The 21,478-nt window shown below is 40.7% G+C and overlaps 1 protein-coding gene across 1 annotated transcript; it reads right to left on the bottom strand.

The window, feature by feature from the left end:
- Window positions 1–7,909: 7,909 nt before the first annotated feature.
- Window positions 7,910–20,504, bottom strand: LOC137873345 (crystal protein). The gene is made up of 8 exons (XM_068711544.1): window positions 20,019–20,504; window positions 18,346–18,547; window positions 17,702–17,835; window positions 16,864–16,991; window positions 16,537–16,655; window positions 15,425–15,565; window positions 13,958–14,130; window positions 7,910–8,362 (listed from the first exon to the last, which is right to left on the bottom strand). The coding sequence occupies exons 1-8, from the start codon at window positions 20,502–20,504 to the stop codon at window positions 7,910–7,912; spliced, it is 1,836 nt and encodes a 611-aa protein (XP_068567645.1).
- Window positions 20,505–21,478: the final 974 nt, after the last annotated feature.

The raw sequence follows: 21,478 nt of genomic DNA, 5'->3' as shown, positions 1-21,478 counted from the left end.
TTAAGTAGGAGTCCAGCCTCATTGATATTCGCCTGCAGCAATAAAATGTAATACAAGAGAGAACCCCACTTTGGGCACATTCAAAGCAAAAGTGGAACTGAAGACATAATGCGATATTTCCACCAAAGGCTCTCTTCTCTTTTTTATGCCCGGAAATAAACAATCCTAATCTCATCTCGCCTCTCATATCTGCCCTTGAGCCTTCTCTGTGTTGAGACAAATCTCAGCATATGTGCTTGTGTTGCTGTTCAGTCGTGTAGCCAAGAGCAAAGCCAGGGAGGAGAACAGTGCTTCATTATAAAAGTAAGAACTGCTTCATTTGTCTTTAAACTCTCGTCTGCCTGCAGAGTTTTATAGGTTTGGACATTTCAAAGTCTTCCCTTTTTTTTTTAAAAAAAAAAATCTACATTCAGGTCACACAATGAATAGTTCAACATTTTGGAGAATAATCATATTCACTTTCTTGTAGCAAGTTAGATGAGAATATGTTTAACACTCTCATATCTGTACGATGAATACAAAGCAGCCGGTTAGGTTAGCTTAGCTTATTTTAGCATAAAGACTGGACACTAGGGCTGTCAATCTTCCTCTATAATACCAGATATACCAATATTTAATTTCTTATTATTTGTAATACTCAAATTACATTTTAATACTAAAATATAGCCTGTTGTTAATATTTAATGTGTACCTATACACTGTATACATAGGTGTATCAACTCTGAAACCAAAATGTATTTTCCTGAAGGAATTCTATCTTCTGTTCGAAATGCTACAGACACATCTGAAAATGTCAGAGCAAAATCTTCAAAAAACATTATTTACATAAGTTGACTGCAAAACTAAAATCTAATTTGTTAATCAATCTTCTGAAAATAAATCTAGACTTAATTTAGTGACACAATAAAAGTCCTAGAGACGATTTATAGCAGTTTCGAACCTGGCTCAAATTCTCTGCCACTGGTGCTAGTTGATGAAAAACGCCTCCAGGAATAACTACCCCAAGTCCACACAGTTTTGTAACTTTTCAACACAGACTAGCTGTGTAAGCCAAGATAAGTCTTGCTGCCTGTAGTTACATGTTCACCATACAGAAATATGACATCTTCTCTTTGGCATGAAAACAAAAACAACAAATGTTTTTTCTAGGAATGCCAAACTATTCCTTTAAGTTGAATGAGGCCCACTTAGGTAAGAAAGATGTTGGTGAGGAGTGTGCCGTTGACAACAGCAGTGCCCCCCTGCAGTACTCTGGCTGACCTGAGCAGCATGCCGGAAACAGAGAGCTGTCATCTAATTTTTAATGGCAGCCGCAGTGGCTATAATTGGATCTTATTGGAATGCGCCCATGCAAAGCCAGCAGCCGGGATGTAGAACCAGAGACGGCCAGGCATCAATTCCATAACCTTTCTTAAACTATCCAGGCAACAGAGAGGATTGTGTCTCTCTTTTTCTCTCACTCTCACTCCGTCTCCCTCTTGTCAGTTGTCACACAGTTGCAGCAGGACTGGGGGGGCAAAACAAAGGGACACCCTGCGAGAGTCCAGTCGCAGGGCACCGTGCTGATATGAACTGCAATCTGTGCGTCCATCCACAGCGACTCAGCCGCAGCACGGGCCATGCTTTGACGCTGGATGACAGGAAAGTAAATGTCTGCCGAGATAATGAGGTGGACTTGACACGCCCTACATGTCAGTGCTCTACCAATCAATGTGCGTCTGTAAACAGCCGATAAACTGGGCTTTCCCTGATGTGTGCATGCATGTGTGTATGTGGCAAATTTGAATCTGATGCAAAGAAACAGGACAACTCACAGTGGCCTTTGCGCCAGTGGGGAGAGAGCCCTCTTCAGATGGTCAGGAAAGAGACGGGCGAGGCTGGTGGACGCCCGGAATTCAGAGAAAACAGGTATATGACTGGACGCTTGCCAGTTGAGCTCACAGATCAACCGGAATAATATGGATAACTGCAACAACTATCGCAACTATTGCAGCTACTGTTGAGTCATCCTAAAAGTAATTTCATAAATATGACTGCCTGCTTTGCTCACAGATGATACATCACAACTCCAACCTTTTATCATGAAAGCTTTTTATATTTGCATTCAGGGGAAAAATCTCTCTCTCAGGAAATTATGTGGTTTCTTTGTAATAAAAACAAAAACAAATTATCACTAAACACAATGTACAGCTGATGCTGGAATGTGATTAGTTTTCCAAGGAATTTGTCAAATAAAAATGTTGACGTGATGGTGCTGCAATGGATCATTAAAGTTATAACAATTCATCCTGAGGGGAACATGAATGTCTGTTCCGAGTCTCATGGAAATATATATCATGAAATATTCTCATGGTGGCACTAGACAAAAAATCTGTGGACCAGCAGTAGGATTCATCCTCTGGAGAACATCCACGTCTGTAGAAAATTTCACGCCAATATGTCAAATAATTGTTTAGATATTTTATTGTGGACCAAAGGGGTAGACAGACAAATCAACATTAGCCTATAGCATCTATAGATGTTGTTACATTGGCTGTCTCCTTCGCTCCCAGATGGTACAACAGAACTCTCTGTTCATGAAAGCTTTTATATTTGCTATGAAGTTGGAAATAAAAAATCTTCTCCCTCACAGGAAATTATGTGGTTTATTTTTAACAAATAAAACACAAACAGGGCAGTTGGCATGAACAGTGTGGCATTTACCAAAACTCCAACTTCATCACCAGAAAATCCAAGGGAAACAAAGCCGCTCAATCACTCAGAGGAAGATATCCAAAAGCTGACGGCCTCCAGAGGAAAGCTAAAATAGATATCTATGTCTCCTTTTCATGATTAGGAACACTTCAAGATGAGACGTGACTCAAGAGCAGTGCAGTTTTGTAGCTTATTTTCCTTCCACATTGCTATCCTTTATCCTTGGGCTATACTCAATGAAAAACACTTCTTATGCTTGAGTACTCCAGAGGGGCCAGCTATAACAAACAACAAATATATTCCTATTCCTCCTCCTTACGAAATAGAACTATTACCAGAGTTTCTTTATTTAATGCCATGGAGATAACTCAAAGGCTAAATGTACTGCATTAATTACAATGGCTGCAGAAAGACCAAGAACATTTGCACTCAAAAGACTTTCCTTTTCTGGGGGTTAATACCTGTCTGGGGAGAATATTTAATTCAATGTTACATCATTCCATTTAGTTTTCCCTTTCTTTATTTATATTGCTGGAAGGTAACAGTATGAATAGGCCTTTGATGACTGGAGTATTTTCTTCCATTTAACCTTGGACCATTGAATACAGTTTTGTTAAAAAAGGACACTTAAATGAGATACTTAATATCTATATGATGAAAGCTGCCTGGAGGGATTTGTGATTGAAGCCAACCATATTAAATCAACTGACGAATCAATACAAAGTATTGCTTTTCTAAAAGATATTATATATACGTATATTGTGGATTCTTATAAGTACTCACCTTTAACATGCACATAAACTCACTGCTTTCCAAAGTCAGATCAAAAATTGGTTTTCTGTACCGTAACAAAGCCTCCTTTACCCACTCTGCAAAGCACACACTGCTTAAAATGACCATCCTTCCCATTTTAGACTACAGTGACGTAATCTACAGGTCCGCTTCCAAAAATCTGCTCAATAAACTGGATGTCATCTCCCACTCCGTCATCCGCTTAGTCACCGGTGCTCCTTTCAACACTCATCACTGCAGCCTGTACTCTCTAGTCAACTGGCCGTCACTACCTGCAGATTAATCCACTGGTATCAGTTCATCTATAAAACTATCATTGGTAAAACCCCCACATATCTCCGCTCTCTAGTCATCATCTCCAACAGTAACCACAATTTAAGCCCTAGCAACTTCATTGACATGGTCATTCCAAAAGTTCACACCACCTTTGGCCGCTTCTAGTCCCAGTTTGCTGCTCCAAGCGACTGGAACGAGTAAAGATGCTAAAACTCCCCACCCTCATTCCGTTACCCTCCTTCAATAACTCATTACAAACGATAGTCTCTGATTACTGCAGCTGTTTCTGAGTTTTGCTTCTACTTGAACACTGTTTATTTGTTTTTTTATATATTGTGTATATTATTATGTTGTTATTTTTGTATGATTAAGATGTTTCCCTGTTTTATTCGTTTTTAAAGACTTGCTTCCTGTTGCTGCCTTTTTGGCCAGGTCGAGAACTGAAAATGAGAACTGGTTCTCAATTGACTTATCTGGTTAAATAAATGTAAAATACATAAAATAAATAAATATGGGATTATTTACATTTTGAGAAGGAAGGAGAAAGAACAAACTGTTGTTATCCATTACACTAAATGATTGATTTTTCACTTTTATATACATTTTGTATACTAAAAGCTCCACTGTGTTCACCAGCTATTAGCTAACTTTGCCATCTGGTGCTGACAGTGGATTTATCGAAACAGCTGATTGCTGGTAACAAATATTATGCCAAATGTCAACCATTTTGAATGTTATCAGCCCCATTAAATGGCGGTTATGATGTTATCACTATCATTCTATTGCTTCAGACGGGCCAAACTGCACCAACTACAACATTGAGGAAGTGAAACGGTCATAGTTTTAAACATGTGGTTAATGTTGTGAATATAAACAAAACAACTTCTTTAGGTGTTGGCAACACAACTAATTGGCTTGTTTTAGGAAAAGAAAGATCATGGTTTAGGTTAAAATAAGTACTTGTGTTACATAAATTTAGTAAAAGTGGTATGTACATAAAAGTTAAGTTAATCTCTGAAAACATTGGCTATCAGGCTTATGACAGAGAACCTCTGGAGGCAAGGGACTCAATTTCTGTGGTTCCGGTGTAGCCAGCGAATTTCTGGGCCAAGACTTAATTTTCCATGTGCTGCTCATTGTTTACAACTGTAGATGCAAGACTAGAGTTGGAGTTGAGAGACCGGATTGTTTCTCAAGTAGCCAGTTCACAAGCTAATTTCAATTAGCTTCAGATGACAGTCTGCATTGAGCCAAAGCCTGCTCCAAAACGATTGGTTTTACTTGGACTACAAACTGAAACCATAACGCTTCCAATACCAACATCTTGTCCCGTTGCCTACACATTTGGCATATGAATGCAGAATATCTTTATAGAGATTAGTTTCACATAGAACAGCAGTCTCCTGGGTGAAAGTCCTGTGTTTATTGTTAATTACTACAACCACTAGAGGCTCGTTGTCATCTTCCTGTATTCTTATCAATGCGCAACCATGTGACTAGATGATAACAGCCTTTTGAGTGGGTGACCAAAACTGTAAAGAAACAAGAAATCAGCTGAAAGCTAAAACACTCTCTAGAACTGGGTGACGGGGTGACTGTGGATAAGTGGAGAGCAGGGCCGCCTTTCAATCAGAGGAATGTCGGTTCGATCCCCGGCTCCTGCTCCACTAGTCTCATGTCAATGAGACAAGTGTCAATGAGACTAGTCAAGTGTCCTTGAGCAAGACACTTAACCCCAAAATTGCTCCTGTAGCCTACGGTGTATAGATACTGAATTGTAAGTCGCTTTGGATAAAAGTGTCTGCTAAATGACTGTAATGTAATGTAGAACTGAGAGGAACTGCCGAGTTGGATGATAATTCTCTGTGAGTTTGACACCACTAGCGATATCTTTGTCATTATACACAGCCATTTTTTCCTTGATACAAAATGATTAGTGCAGCTTTAAGGATTTATTTTATTTAAGAAACACATTGGGCGTAGTGACTAACATACTAATCCATACCGTATCCATACCAACAGGAAGTCAGAGAGGTGCAATAAAGTGGTCATCAACACAAATAAGTTGTCCTTTCATTGTACCCCATAAATCTACTTTCCTATAAAAGTACCAGTAACATGAGAAATTAAGGGTTTTAATCAAACCCAGACTGTATATACTGTACCTTCAAACACAAGTGAACCACAAAAGTACATTTCATGTAGAACATGAGCTCTGGGATTCAGACCCAAGTAAAATAAAAAATACTTCTTTCAATTGAAGCATTTTGTTTTTTAACAGACAATTAGAAGACCAGCATCTGCCACACACAGGATGTTACCACAAAGTACAGCTGCTAATTGAAGTCCTTAAATGACAAATATACACCACAGTTCATCAGCTTTTTCCACACAGTTTTTTTACTAGTACATTTAATATGTGCTGTTGGAAACAGGAAACAGACCCTTTCACAGGGCTCTCAGTTACACTTCTTTTTGGTTAACTTATTTTAGTTAATTTAGAGTATGACTTTATTTAATAAATTGTGCCAACAAATGGTTTGAGACTCCCACCACGCTTTTAGGCTTTTTGTCTAGCAATTTATTGTCTCATAGAATTCATCTTTGGAGACTTTGAGAATGGGTCCACTCTAAAGTTGTGTTCAGGTTGAATGAGATGGAACTTTTGGATTATGGGTAGCACAAATATATTGATCTCCAAAACTGCGTTTTCCTTTAGACCAGTGACTCTTAACCATAGGGCCACTTAAAGGGCCGCAAAAAACTTTCAGTTTTGCACCTGTGGTCCGCGGGACCACATAGGTCAGGGGTCACTAACTGGTGGACCACGGTCTGGATCCAGACCTAGACGCCATTTTATCCAGACCCAGGACCTACAACCAATAGATAATTGAGAATTATTAAATTTTGACGGAGCGCTACTATTTTAACCGGCACAGCTTTTCCAACATTTACGGCACTTGTTCAGCGGTGCAGGAAACACAGCGACCAATGCGTCACGTGATGCAGTTTAGCCAATCAAATATGTGTATTCTGACAAGTTTCCTGACTCGAGTGAGATGTACACACACCGTGACACACGGGGGAGAGACGAGGAAAGAGATTGCAGAGCAGTACAACAATTACTTGAGTTGAGAAAGTCAAATCAGAGGAGGGTATCTAAAAAGATAGAACTGTTCAATGAGCCCAGAGTATTTGACCAAAAAATGGCAGAATTGTATAGGTGAAAACTTCCCACGGTCAGCTGTGAAACAGGATGTCTTAATTGGAGCAAATGTATCCCCTCACATTTGAAATTAAGTCACAGAAAATAAACATAAGAGTCTGTAATGATCAGAACTAAACATCAATTCATTGACCAACGATGATGTTAACAGAGAGAATAGAGCTGAAACAACTGGTTTAATAACCATAGATAATGTCCATTCTCGCACATTTCTCTTGTTAGAAGATGAGAAAAATATATGTTTTTTTTGATTGACATCACTTCACACATGAATGAACTGAATTTAAAGCTGCAGGGCAATTCAGTGAAACACATTTTTCTAAAATTAAGTAATTTATTTTAAGATGCACATTTTTCAAAAGCTTTCTGTTATGTCAGTTATTCTTTAATCCAGCTTTATTTTACTTGAAATGAGAAGAACATGTATTTATGTATTTCTATGTATTATTTATAATCCATCCAGTTAAATTTGAAAACTGAGAATAATAATTGTTAAAATATAATTGATATGTACTTTCTTTATTTGATTTGACAGTTGTTTACTACACAGAGACGTTGTTACTACTAGACTTCTTAAATATACATATATGGCACTAAATAGTGCAAGTTAGATATTATTGTAATGTCTTGCAATACCTTTTGCACGAGGAGATTTTCTCAATCTGGACCTTTTGGAAATTTGCTTGTTAAACTGTAAGTGAATTTGATTTAGTTATTGAAATAATTGCTGCTTGGTGGCGATGCCCAAAAAGTAATTTGTTAAGACTGATAAATATATATTTTTGTGGTGAACGCCTTAACTCCATGCTGCAAGATTTAGTGACAGAATTGACAGTCTGAGGAACAAAGAGAAAAGCATGTATTGATGCTACTTCAATACAAAGTAAACCAACTTGTCCCTGGCCAACCTGTCCCCTCTCGCTAATAGATGCCCAGATGGTCCCAGAAGTCACATATATGGTCCCTGGTTCCCACTTGTGTATGCGAACGCACAGTCAGGTTCATGACCAGCCAACTGCTGGTGTCGGAATAGCGCGGCCAAATGGGCAGACGCTGCTGGCGGCAGAAAGTCGTCTGTTGGGCCCGCGAGGAAGGGTCACCAGTGTGTGCAAAAGTTCCCCAGTAGCACAGCATCCGATTGGACAGCAGCTTCTCTGGTACTGACAGGGTGAAGTTGGCCACCGAAGCAGAGCCGAAGAGAAAGGGCAGCTCGCCGCCGTGGCAGGCGTGCTGGTAGCAGAATGTCAGACTTGACCACACGCGATAGTCTGATGCCACATGGTCGAACACGTACATCCACACCTCACTGCCTGCTGCTGTGCCAGCACGTGCCGAGCTCCTGGATGGACAAAGGAAGATGTAGTCGGTGACAATCTGAGGAAAGTGAAGAAAGGGAGAGAGAGCTGGTCAGACATTTTAATATATTTCAACTGAATTCAATGATCTTCCGCCATGCTTGGCTCAATGGATGACATATTTTGTCAGTCAGTTCGCCTGTCAACAGTTTGGTCCAGACAAACTTTTGGATGCTGCCATAAAATTGTGAGGATTAGGATCCTCTGACTTTTCCTCTAGTGTCACCATAGGGTTGACATTTTTAATTATTTAATTAAATAAAATAACAGCTTTTGCATGCTGCCATTACATTTTGTAAAGTCATTCATGTTCCTCAGAGGATATATCCCAATGATTTTGAGGATCTTCTGAATTTTCCTCTTGTGCCACCATAGGGTTGAGATTTTTTTATTATTTAATGAAATATGACAGCTATTGGATGCTGCCATGACATTTTGTGCAGACATTCATGTTCCTCAGAGGATGGATCCCAATGACTTTAAGACATTCAGGTTCCTCGGTGGATGAACCTTAATGAGTGTGTTGATCGTCTGACTTTTCCACTACTGCCGCCTTGCATCAACTATTGAATGGGTTGAATAGATTGCCATGAAATTTAGTGCATTTACGTGACACAAACATTCATGTTCCCCTCAAGATTCACTTTGGTGAAGACATGACTTTTTAACTAGCGCTATCATTAAGTCCAGTCCTTGACGTTCCTATCAGCCTTGGCCTTACTCTGTGTTTTGTGCTAATTACTCTATCTTAACATACTAACGTGCTAAACTATAACGTGACAATGGTTAACAGTACCAACTAACCATCAGCATGTAAACATTGCCATTGTAAGCATATTAGTATGCTGACATCAACACAGTAGAGTCTCACAGAGCTGCTTGTGACACATCTGTCACAGCACACCAACAGCAATAATGGATTTACGCGGGATGTTCTTTCCCTTTTGTTCTTTCCCTTTTGCCGCTCCTCTTAAAATGACATTTATTACTGTTTTTGTGTCATTGTGGGATTTACGTTAATGTAATTTCTTATCATCTTTTATTATTTTGTTCTTTTATGAACGTCTCTTCTTTCTTAATTACCTCTGCTGAAGGAATTTACATATTCACACTTGTTTTCCTGAAAAACTGACAACTGAAAAGTAGTGAACCAACTGACTGAGGATACATTACGGTGCTGATCCAGACCGTGGAGTTTTACCCATGGCTGTTATAATATTACATGTGCAGGTGCAGGTCACGAAGGCGACAACTAAACAGCACTGCATTAAGCAAATTAGATTTTTTTTTAAACCATGAAACCTGGAAAATAAAACATTAATATGTTGAAGAATGGCTCAGCATGGTTGAAGAGTTATGCTTTTCAGCGTGTCTTCCGGTTTCTGCAAGTTTTTTTTTGTAGAAAACGAAATGACTAACACTAATTAGCACGACACCTACAAAGAGATGGCTGTGAGCAGAGCAGCAGAAACTATTGTTCCCTCTCAGCTGAAAGCACGCAAAAAGAGTATGATGCTAGATTGTCTTCTTCTGCCTGTTACCTGGAAACCAGTGTGTCTTTTTTAGCAGAACGCAACCTGCGCCCACACAGCCTCACATCTGACACCTACAAACAAACAGGAAGAACAGACACACACACACACACACACACACAGATTCAATTATTCTATTCTCACACACACGTGTCTGTTTCAAATAGACACACACACACACACACACATATTAATCACTACCATACAGAACACATGCAGAGCACTGATAGTGGGTACAAGCACAGGTAGAAATTAACTTATGTAATGTGTACCATATGTTCCAGTATAGTGTTCTGTAAATAAACTTCTCCTCTGCTCTCTCTCTCTCTCTCTCTCATCCACGTCTCCTCCCATTTACTGTCCCTTCTTAGTTTGCCTCTCCACTATATTTCTCTCCACCGGCGCCCACTTTCTTATACCTCCTCTCTCAAGACGGAAAGAAAATCTTCAGCTGTTAAAGCTGTTGAAAAAAGGGTTTAACTGTCCGTATTTCTGCTTAATTCAGCATATGTATCACATAGCGCTTGATTTCTGGGGCATGTGCGAGCACATTTTAGTGTGTTCTACCGCTGAAACATTGTCATGTAGTTGTAACATTGCCAGAAATCCCATTGAGGTTTGCAGTCCTTAAAGAGTGACTGCACACTTTAACGTGTTTTTAAGCTATAAACTAAATGAAAGACTGTACTTTGACGAAACTGCTGGTATTCATTTTGACATTTCTTCTAAATAAAAATCAGCATTTCATGGTTCATTGACATCAAAACAGTGATAGAATGCCATAACTGATAAGAAAATAAAATGAAAAATAATCCCTGTTGACAATAATGCTGTACCCTCTATCTCCGTAATTTCTTTCTGGTGTAATGTTGCATGCAATGTTTCGCCACCAAACACATGTTTTTATCTGGCCATAATTACATTCTACCTAATCATGGAAAGCACTTGGATCTATTAATTTTGGTTGCATTCTGCGTCTTTGGTGCTTTATGTCCTCACATATTTTAACAGGCTATTGCACTCCACCATACTTCCTTTGCCAAACACACGCACACTTCCGTACGTCATCGTGGTTTACATACTGTAAATGGGATGTAGAGGCCTACGTATAGATGGCCAATTCTTTTGGACCTTGTGCCATTTCCCCAAAAACCTGCACCAGTTCAATCAGCTACTCCATCTGTTGTTCTCTGTGAGATACATGAACCAGTTTGGACACAGTCGGCCTCAACCAGAAACTCTTCAGCAGCTCCATATCAATGGTAGCAGCCTGGCCGGGATCGACCTTCTATTACTCAAAGAATCTCAGACTGAGGGCAGCTTTTCACTTGCAGCTGACGAGCTTGTCAATGATTCTCTCGACAACAAAAGAAAGTTGTTGAGTCATTTTTGCTTTAATTACAACAGAAGTGTTTCTCACCCTTTTAAAGACACTCTTCATACTCACAAGGTTGTTGAGTGGCGTGTTCAGCTGGGAAGAAGATGATGTGAAGAGGTGCTATTTTGTTTTGAATGTGTTCAGAGCGACTGAGTTTGTGCAATGCACAACACCCACCTATAAAAACGTAGCTGTGAGCTCTCCACATCAGCCTCCTCTGTGACGGACTGGTTGAAATGTCTGCTGACCCCCCAGTCCTTTGGAGAAGTGCCCTTTATGGAGGGATGCATGAGGTGTGTGTGTGTGTGTGTGTGTGTGTGTGTGTGTGTGTGTGTGTGTGTGTGTGTGTGTGTGAGTGTGTGAGTGTGTGTGTGAGTGAGTGAGTGAGTGAGTCAAAAGACTTGTTCATATGAAAATATTGATAAGTGCTGCTTTAAACATATGTGTAAATGTTAAAAAATATAATTACAGTTGGTTAGCAGTTAATTCAGTACACCTGGCTAAAATAAATGCAGTCTAAAGCCCTATTAGCACTTGACTAGTATTACCAGGGAGCCTCTCGTCATTTGTAATCATTGTAATAATTACCTTCCATGTTTCACCAAACAGAGTTCATATGAAAATATTAGTCCATTTCAAATCAACATCTTTGATTTGAGGGCTTTTTTGCATAGGCAATTATATATGTAAGCTTTGACAGCATCATGGGTGCAAATTCAAGAGGCTCATCTCGCTACACAGCGTGGAGGCCCATTCACATGGGACTAGTATTACCAGGCGACCTCATGTGATTTATAAATTACCCTCGACGTCTGTGTTTCGTGCAACACACAGGATAAGGGAAGTCTGTATTTTACTCTATTCTTTCTGTGAATAGAGTAAAATACAGAAATTCACGAGGTGAGCCTCCTGAATTTGCTCTGCAAATGCTGCCAAAACTTTCCTTTATAATTGCTAACACAGCCTCCATGATTCTTGACAGGGAGTGGAGAAAACAAAAGATCTTCTTTCAAAAAATTGACCCCAAATTACAGAGATGTTGATTTGCACAGGATATTATCACATGACCTTAGTGTTTAAGTGTTTATGGTACGTAATTTGTGGTAGAATTTTTACTCGCACAGGATTAGTATCACAGACGACCACCATAGTTATTACAAAGTCAACAGTATTACAAAGTAATGCTAGTCCCGTGCCTGTCTTTGGATGTCATCTGTGATTCCTCCGCTGACCCCTCCTGATATTCATGAGCAACGCGTTGTCTCTTAGTGAGAGCAGTCAGGCTGCACCTCAAACAGTCAGAGTCCCTCACTCCAGCTGGTTTCACATGCTTCACTCATACAAATTATGGAGGAGAAATGAAAAACGTTGGTGTGTTTTGGAGTCAGACTTTAAGAAAAAAACTGGAGCTGGAGCTCCCTCTGTGGGCAAATGACAGGAGCTGTGTTTGAGGAGCCAAAGAGCAACATTGACTGCTGCAGAATGGTGATAATGCTGAACTTTTACTCAAGGTAATGGACCATGCTGATGGCTCTCCAGGTGGACAGTGTCCACAAACTTTCAGAATTGCCCTGGTTTCGAGGAAATGTGACCTTTTTTTTTACAGAAATGAATCCCAGCAGCAAAAGAGAATAATTGTTTTCAAAAGCTGTAAAGAGCACAGAAGACAGCTGGGTTCCCGTTACATACCGAGCTCCTGCTGGGCGGGACATCGACCCATGCATGACCGCCCACCCGCCTCGCAAAGCCACCAAATGTGTGGTTGCTGATATATGTGTGTGTGTTTGGGTGTGTGAGGGAGACTGCGTCTGAGTGTTCAGTTTTCAGTCTGTGAGCATTTTACACTGTGAATGTAGCCTCATTTTTTTCTTTTTCCCACATCAGCTACTTCCCTATTTTCAACACAGAGAGGGCATTTCTTCTGAAGAGACGTTCCACACATTCGCAGTTTCTGACAAATTAGATGTTACTGTCTAGAAGTAAGCCAGCTACAGCTGGTTGACAGTTTCCTGACACTGCCACATCAGATGGATGAATATTGAGCAATTTTCCCACAATCTGATCAAAAACAATCTTCTACAGTATGAGCTGAAGATTTCTCTATGAACTTTACATGTTGTATCTAGGCTTGAATAAGAGTTGTCAGTAGCAGAGGAAATACAGATTCAGCATTGGATACCAACCAATTCAATGGTATGTCTCTGTATGAGACGCAACAAATCTTTCAACTCCAACGTAAACCCCTACACGTCATTAGTCAGAGAAACTGATGTAGTATAAAGAGCAAGACTCAAACAAACACAGGACTTTCACCCAGGAGACTGCTGTTTGTGCCTGTTGTGGAATCACAACTCAATGTTGACTTATTTTACCTTAATGTTGTTATGTAGGCTAACTTACGTACTTAACTAATGCAGCCTACGCAAGTTATGTAACAAGCGAATTGTAACTCTTCCTAAGCCAGTTAGTTTTGTTGCCTAAACCTAACCAAATAACCCTAAAAACGAAGTAAACCTACGTTGGAAGTTTATTTTGAAAAGTCACTATACATGTAACACCTGACACCTCCAAAACTGGCTCGGGAGGGGTACCTACAGCGCCATGGTTTGAGGCGTCGGGCCACTGACCAAGCTATCAGTTGGTAGTGCGAATGTTTTGGGACTATACACTCAGCTACAGTGCTGAAAATGAAGACTCCTCTTACCTGAGCTAGCATATCCCTGCGGTCAGCGTCCTTGTAAAGGGGCAGGTACTTGTGCAGGATCCGCAGTGCGTGTTGTTTAAAGATGGCTGTGACGTACACAGTGCTCTCCAATGCGGACACCGGCTTGTTGAAGACACCGTACGCAAAGATCACCCCCTCCTCTGAGGTTGTACCTGTAGGACAGAGAACAGAGTCAGTACTAACAGATAGACTTTCATGTTGCCTGTCACCTTTTTTGATATTCATTTACAAGCTTTCTGTGGTCTGATTGTCATAAGGTGTAAAGGCTGTGGGCAGTTTTACATCAACCAGAAATTAGGCTTCAGCTTTCACTTTAATTCACTAGGCTGCTTAGTTTCCTATAAAGCGAGTACTTTGCCTTCAGGTTTGTGATATTTGCTATCTTTTCTTGGGGAAAAAACTGTGTTCTAACGAGAACCAAAGGGAGTCCACAGTGCTGCCAGCATGAACTTAATGCAATTTGTAAAATCAGTCATGAGGATGAGTTTGTCATATATGTAGGTGTGGCCAAACCTTTTTGATTGAAAAATATGGAGCCTAACAATAGTAAATGCATATTATTCAACCTGTTACACTGCCAGAAAATCAGTGGTTCTAGACCATAAAACCTCATGTGCCAAAGAAAATTACTTTAATAGTGTGCCCACATAGCACAAAAAGTTTTTCTGTATCTGCTGCTCTTATATTTCATTTAAATTAGTTCAATGCTTCTAAACTCTAATACAGTGCATTGCCCACTTATACTACCATGATGTTATGTGTAAATATTTGAGTTGGAAAGTTGGTTTCTGTTCACGGCCTAAGCAGCCACTTGAAAGATCACATTGCAAATGTAAATGTAACGTTTCTAAAAATTTCCGTACTCACTCAATATCTTCCGTCTGTTCGGTTCTGCCATGTTCACCTAATCAACTGAGGTTAATGTTTTCATCGACCAGTAATCAATCTAGGTCAAGTAGTTGTTCATAATGTTCATAATTGATTAGAAATATACTCAAGCCATATTCTTAAAATTCACAGCGGGCCATTTAAAAAACGGCCAGTGGGCTGCAGTTGGCCTGTAGGCCATAGTTTGGACACCCCGGATGTAATGGGTGCATTCAAAATGCTAGTTCAGAAGTATTATCTGCAAAGAGGGTCATGAAAAATGCATCATGTATTATACACTCATGTCAAAGTGTTCCCTCTGCAATGTAGAGGAGTAGTAGCATACAGTGGTGTAAAACGTAAATGAGTATATAAGTGGAGATAAAATGAAAACTGCCTTGATAACCCTTGAAGATCACGTCTCTTGTTCACTGCTCAAATCTTCTTCTTCACTGGGGAATACTTAGTACAGAAGATAAAGACGCTCTAACTTCTGTTTCACTGGGACTCTGAAAAACTGTACTCGGTTGCATTCCATCAGCAGCTGTATGTTTATGTCTGTGGGTGTGAGTCTTTTACCCAGCAGCACTGGCTTCTCTTTCTGCCAGTGGCCCTTTTGGAAGGCAGTGACAGCTTGCTCTTTTATCAACTCCCCATCGATGAAAGGACCCCACGTCTCAAAAACCTCAAGGAACCTGAAAGGGTTCACAACCTTGGAACCTGAGATCAAAAACACATCAGTTAGATGGAAAATACAGTCTGCCCTGAGGTTTATCAATAAGAGACAAAGGATGGGGGTGAACATCGCCATGCTAAACACTATAGTAATGATCCTGAAACTTTCCTCAAGCCATCATGGTTTACATGCATGCAACTTCGTCCCTGCTTAAAAAGCTGAATTCTGCATTCACGCTGCGTTGCTTTTTGTAACAAATACACTCTCACTCATGCAGGAAAACACACTTGTTGCTCTTCATTGACAAGACATTGTTAGGCAAGCTACCTTCATATATCTCCAGACTATAGCACTATCTATAGGAGTCTTTAAAAATGTCCCCAAGGTGCGCTCAGAGCTTGGTAAAGCTGCTTTCTCTTTCTATACACCAAGTGCAAACTGCCCAGAAGGAAACATGTTGCAGTTTTACTTTGACTCAGGTGGAATGTGTTATGGGTATTGCTGGTATGGCCTGTATTGTGTTGCCTTTTATACATTGTATGTGTTCTTACATGTGAAATTGTTTTTATGTAAAACTGCTTATCTTGTATCTCAACGGGACTTTCCCGGCTCAATAAAGGATGAATAGAAATAATTTCACAGCTGAAATGTCTTGTCACAGATGTGTTTTTGTTCCAGATATCTGGGCCTGAAAGCGAGTTCAGAGAAGCAGAAAACAGCCGCTGATGACCTAATCACACAGTCAGTGATGCTGATCAATAACCCTGTCAGCCCTGCAGACGTATTACAGTCATTTGGTGCTGTGAGGCAGTAGAGTCCCTCTAATTGCCTCTTCAGAGGCCCACTATTCCTCCGTTTTTATGATTCTGTTTTCCAATATGCCACCGCTCAGGATAAAAATAATGTTTTTTCATCATCTTTCGCAGATAAACTACACCGTATCGTGCCATCTTATGTGTGGGCAGCCCAGGAGCCGTCACTCTAAATTTGGCGAGCGTAGGCCAGTGTACCCTACTTGTTTTCATCTGGGCGGCCAGGACAGCCTGCGGAGCGAGAGACAGCAGGCAGACGATGTCGCTCGCAGAGCAATTGGTCTGTTTGGCAAAGTCTTTCCCCAGCTTCAGGGCATCGTGTCTGGGAGAGAGACGCAGAAAAATTACAGGTCAGCTTGAAGTTGTCTGTGAACATGCTGGGAACACCTGCAAGGTTTGAATAAAGCGACAGCTCAGGAAAACACAAATCACACTGACACTATCTCGGGGGGAAAAAGGCAGCCGTGTTTTCGTCGTTGCAGCCAGGCACGCATCAGTAACCAGTGTCAACTCAGATGACGGTTTCTCACCTGCTCTTCAGGGGGATGGAGAAGGGCAGACTCTGCAGGACGGCCTGTTTGAACAGGGGCTTGCTGCTCTGGATCATCAGGTGAAGACTCACTGACTGAGCACCTGCACTCTCCCCAAATATTGTCACCTGACACAATACAGAAAAGAAGCAGATTTGTGACTTTTTCCATAATGTTGTTGGAGACAATCAGAGCCTGTCAGTGGCAACAACAAGCACTTCTAGTGAACGTACATTGAATTGATCGATTTAGTGAATTGATGGAGCCAAATTGACCTCGTAGGATTACTTTGCAGCCCCTTAAGCGGCTGTCGGCTGCAGCCTTCTCCCTCATTACTGGACCAGTTTCAAAAATTGTTGTCCCCATGAGTCACTTGGAAACAAAAACATGGGGAAATGAAAAATTTACCTTTTAAAAGGAAGACTGTTGTTGAACTTCACTACTCAGAAATCCCCAAATTTAAGTTGATTAAGCAGATTATTACTGGAGATTTTGACAGTCTAAAAAAGAACACAAAAGAAAGTGATGTTTTTCTTTCTTTAAGGTTTAAGGTTCTTAAGATAATTAGAGGCTTACAGAAGTTTCAGCTGCCGTATAGCATCGAACTACAGAACAGCTTCTTTCCTCTGTGAGACTCCTTAATTCATCCTCCACCCTCCACATATGATACAGGTTTAGTTTAGCTTTTTATATTTTTTCTGTTTTGTCGTGTAGCAAAATGGGACGACAATCTCCATTCCGTCGTGCAACCCTGTTGTACAATGACAATAAAGTAACCTTGTGTTAGTCTGGTGTGTGCGTGCGTGCGTGCCATGTCGTGTCGTGCTAGCTTGCTTGCCTTGCTGGGATCACCTCCAAACACTGCAATGTTCCGCTGGACCCAAAGAAGAGCCGCCTGCTGATCCAAGATCCCATAATTCCCTGCAGCTGAGGAGTGGGGGTCTTTGCCCGACACGAGGAACCCAAAAGCACCTTTAAGTCAAGCACAAATTCACATGATCAGACATAATTGAATCCAGCAAGACATTAATTTCCTCTGAGCTCCAAATTACCGTCCACATATCTCTTCTGTTGTTTTCGGCAACCGGCTCGCTCATTTAAAATGATGACACGCACACATTAGCCAGTTTCATACTGTCTCACGCACACAGACACACACACACACACACACACATAATTAATGTCTACTACAAGATGCCTGCTTGTTGCCTGTACCAGGCCAACTCCAGTGCTACAGGTCATCCTTCCTTTATCCCTGCACATACAGTACAATTTAGAAAAGGACAGAATTCTGGTAAATACACAGATATCATTATTATTGTGTATTATACAGTATATATTTTCTACATAGAATAGAATACATAGAATACATATTGATATGCTACAGTAATGCCATTGTAAAGTGAATATGTAACAATGCTAACACACATGTTTCTGTGGAACAGGACCAATGAAAGTGAAAATGACGCCAAACTTTCATACCCAGTCGGTACTCCACGCTCACAACAACGGTTTGGGTGGAGTTACTGATGAAGCGTCCGTCGTACAGCGGCTTGGAGGCAGAGCCAGCGATGAAATCCCCACCATGGATCCACACCATAACGGGCAGTGGGGCCCCCAGCGGGGAGCTGAAGTCCACATCCAGAGGGACGAAGATGTTGAGGTAGAGGCAGTCCTCACTGACCTGTTTGGGACATTAGAGGAAATATTTATAAAAATGTTTTCAACATTTTATTTAGTGCTAGCTGTAACTTGCTGTTCCGGGACTACAAATATTCCTTGTTTATGATATACATTTTCAAATGAATGGTTTTAAATGACTTTTAGCGCATTAATATAGCAGCAAACAACTATTTGCTGTGTTTACATAGCTGGCTGGCTGTGCATGCCTTTAAGGGCATGTTAGTGCATGTGAGCGTGCCTCACTTACTAGCTCATTGCCACCGCTCTACACAGCTCTCATAAGGCGGTTACAGCTGATAATGCCACCGTTGGTCAGGGAAGAGTAGCAGCCACCCTCCAGTTCCGCCTCAGGAAAACACTGTTAGCTCCGTCAGCACTGTTGCCTTTGTTTGCACTGTTAGCTCCAAGCTGCTGGCTCAGTCGTCGCCATTTTGAGAGCCGTGTGGAGGCAATAGATATGCGCTGAACTGCATTGAGCCCCTTTAAATGTAGGCAGTCAGTAATTATTTGACAAAAGCTTGGTGAAGTGGTAGAAGAGATGGCCAGTATGAAGTCTAGCATTTTTGTCACCAACTGAGAATACACAACTCAAGTTTCCAGGTTCGAACCAGCCATAGCTAACTGGCTTGTTAGCTATTTAGCTGGCCTGCTAACCCAACAATGTGAAATGAATGATCATTGATGCAATTTATAGATCTAGGCTGATAATTTGACAAGAATTCCTTCTTTGATAATTAGCTATCTAATATGGAGTGGTAAGTCAGCCTTAAGAAAACCTCTTCCGACTTCAATTTGCTACTTCATAGGTAGCAGTTTTTTAATAAGTAAAAACCAGATACAAACAGTGTATAGCTCCTTTTAAATTAGACTAATGTATGGCATTTTAAATGGTGTTGCAGACATTGTGGAACAGTTTTTTTGACACTTTTGTAGTTATTCTTATTGTAGCTATGTTACACACTGAGTTGAGTATTTTTAGATTATATTTAAATTCAACTACTTTTAGGCCAACAGATAATAATTTAAATATTCAGTATTTCTTTCACAATAGACCTGTAATCCTCAATACAAATCATAAGGATTTTAGACGTTTTTCATGTATTGGGGGAACCTGGACTTGTGGACCCTACGGCCCTCCGCACAATGTGGAAGCAAATCAGACAGAGAGAAACAGTATTGTGGCATGAACTGGGCAACTTCGATGAGGATGAATGTGTGCCATCTTGGAGCCCAGAAATGAGTCCTTATATGACATCCATGTTTTAGCTCATACTTGACTTTGTTTTAGAAACATTGGTGCTCTTTCGCTCTGTCCACCATTAACCAATGTACACAATATCGGTTTTCAGAGCACTAGGGGCCTTTTCTGTCCCCTTAGTACAACTATCACCTTTACCACAAATGCAAGCATCATCCTAAAGTTAAATATTACGACAACATGCAAATAAGTGAGAAGCTGCAGTATTCCTTACTATCCGAGGACACTCCTCAGTGATGGGTCCGCTGCAAGCCTGCATGCATGACGGACTGGGGAAGGAGGCATCATAAACCCCCGTCCGAGGACTCGCAGGTCTGGGGGGCTTCCAGCGGTAAGCCCCAACAGGGGGGTCTGCATATGGTATCCCATAGAATATATGGGCCCTGTCCACCGTAATCCCCTTGATCTGGCCATCTTTGGTCACCACGACCGGCCCAGGAGCCCCGTTTGTTTCTTGATTGACTGGCTTGACCTTGCTTTGCTCTGTGATTGAGCGGACCACAGGGCGTCCCAGCTCCTTGAGGGAGTTTATCTCAAAGTCTTTGTTGACGATGAACGGCTCATCTCTCACCAGCAGCCCGGGGTAGATGCTTCTCAGGAAGCTGACAAGGTCGATGTCATCATAATTTGTTGTGGCCTCTCCGGGGGCCAGTGCCAAACTTAGCATGCACAGCAGCAGCAAACAGTGCCAGCTCTCCATATTGCTTTGGAAGACTCTTATACTTTCCCAGAACCTGCTGCTCAGATCATGATTTGACTGGACTTATGGTCCAGCAGAGGAAGAAACAGTTGCAGCAACCCCTAGCCTGCAGCCTGAAACTCTCCACAGACTGTGCATACTTGTGACTCCAATTTAGCTGTAGTTGCTTGTTAAGATTTATCAGACAAAGCCTGCTCTGTCTGACTGCTGAGTGGCGTCCCGTAGACACGGACGCTGTGATGCGGGGCCACTAATAGAGGACAAGTCGTCTTCCCTTTGCTTAATGTAATCACAGAGTCACACACAGAAGGTGAATGGGGACAACACAGCGGGCTTCATTAAGGAATAATTGTTTTTACAGTTTGTAAATCATTTATTTATTCAGATTTATCAGTTACTGACGTATAATTTAAGGGGTCACAAGCTGTAAAGGTTCAGAACACTGGCTTGCAGTCTCTTCACACCGTGCAGGATACTTACCCCTTTTTTTTAATCACAGTCCTCCAGAGTTCTCTTCTTTTCATTAGATAGGCCTTTAAGGACTATGTTTGTTTCTTTATGGGGGGGGATTTAACAACCTGTGGAGGAGTTTATATTCTGCAATTACAAGGCAAGTTTATTTATATCGCAAATTTCCGCAACAATGCAATTCAAAGCGCTTTACATAAAAGATTAAAAACAAAGTTAAAAAGAAACACTATAAAAAAAAATATATAAATACAATTAAAATCAGTCATTAAAGAGTCAAGAGCATAGAAAACTAAAACAAGCCAAATAGAATAAGACACAGATAAGACACAACATTGCTGAAGCTGTCACAATAACTTCTTTGTTGTGGATATAAACAACATAATGTTAGTAATAGAGCAAATGAAATGTGTTATTATCAATAAAGTTGTCTGAATCTTAATCACTGTTAGTGTACTGTTTCATTTTTTCTTTCTTGTAGAATATTTGATGGAATTTAAAATTTA

The sequence above is a fragment of the Cebidichthys violaceus genome, unplaced genomic scaffold, assembly GCF_023349555.1.
Source record: "Cebidichthys violaceus isolate CVI_PGR_0920_01 unplaced genomic scaffold, fCebVio1.0.p SCAF_160, whole genome shotgun sequence".
Classification (NCBI taxonomy): Eukaryota; Metazoa; Chordata; class Actinopteri; order Perciformes; family Stichaeidae; genus Cebidichthys; species Cebidichthys violaceus.
Note: the sequence above shows the minus strand (reverse complement) of the source record. Positions and strands in the feature narration are given on the sequence as shown.

What these genes read in the sequence shown, in the direction of transcription:
- LOC137873345 (XM_068711544.1), bottom strand. Translation starts at nt 20,504, where the DNA reads ATGGAGAGCTGGCACTGTTTGCTGCTGCTGTGCATGCTAAGTTTGGCA. An exon ending in GGCCGCCCAGATGAAAACAA is followed by an intron (nt 15,566 to 16,536) that starts GTAGGGTACACT and finishes TTTTGATCTCAG; the next exon opens with GTTCCAAGGTTGTGAACCCT. An exon ending in GCAGGGATATGCTAGCTCAG is followed by an intron (nt 8,363 to 13,957) that starts GTAAGAGGAGTC and finishes CACTTTCCTCAG; the next exon opens with ATTGTCACCGACTACATCTT.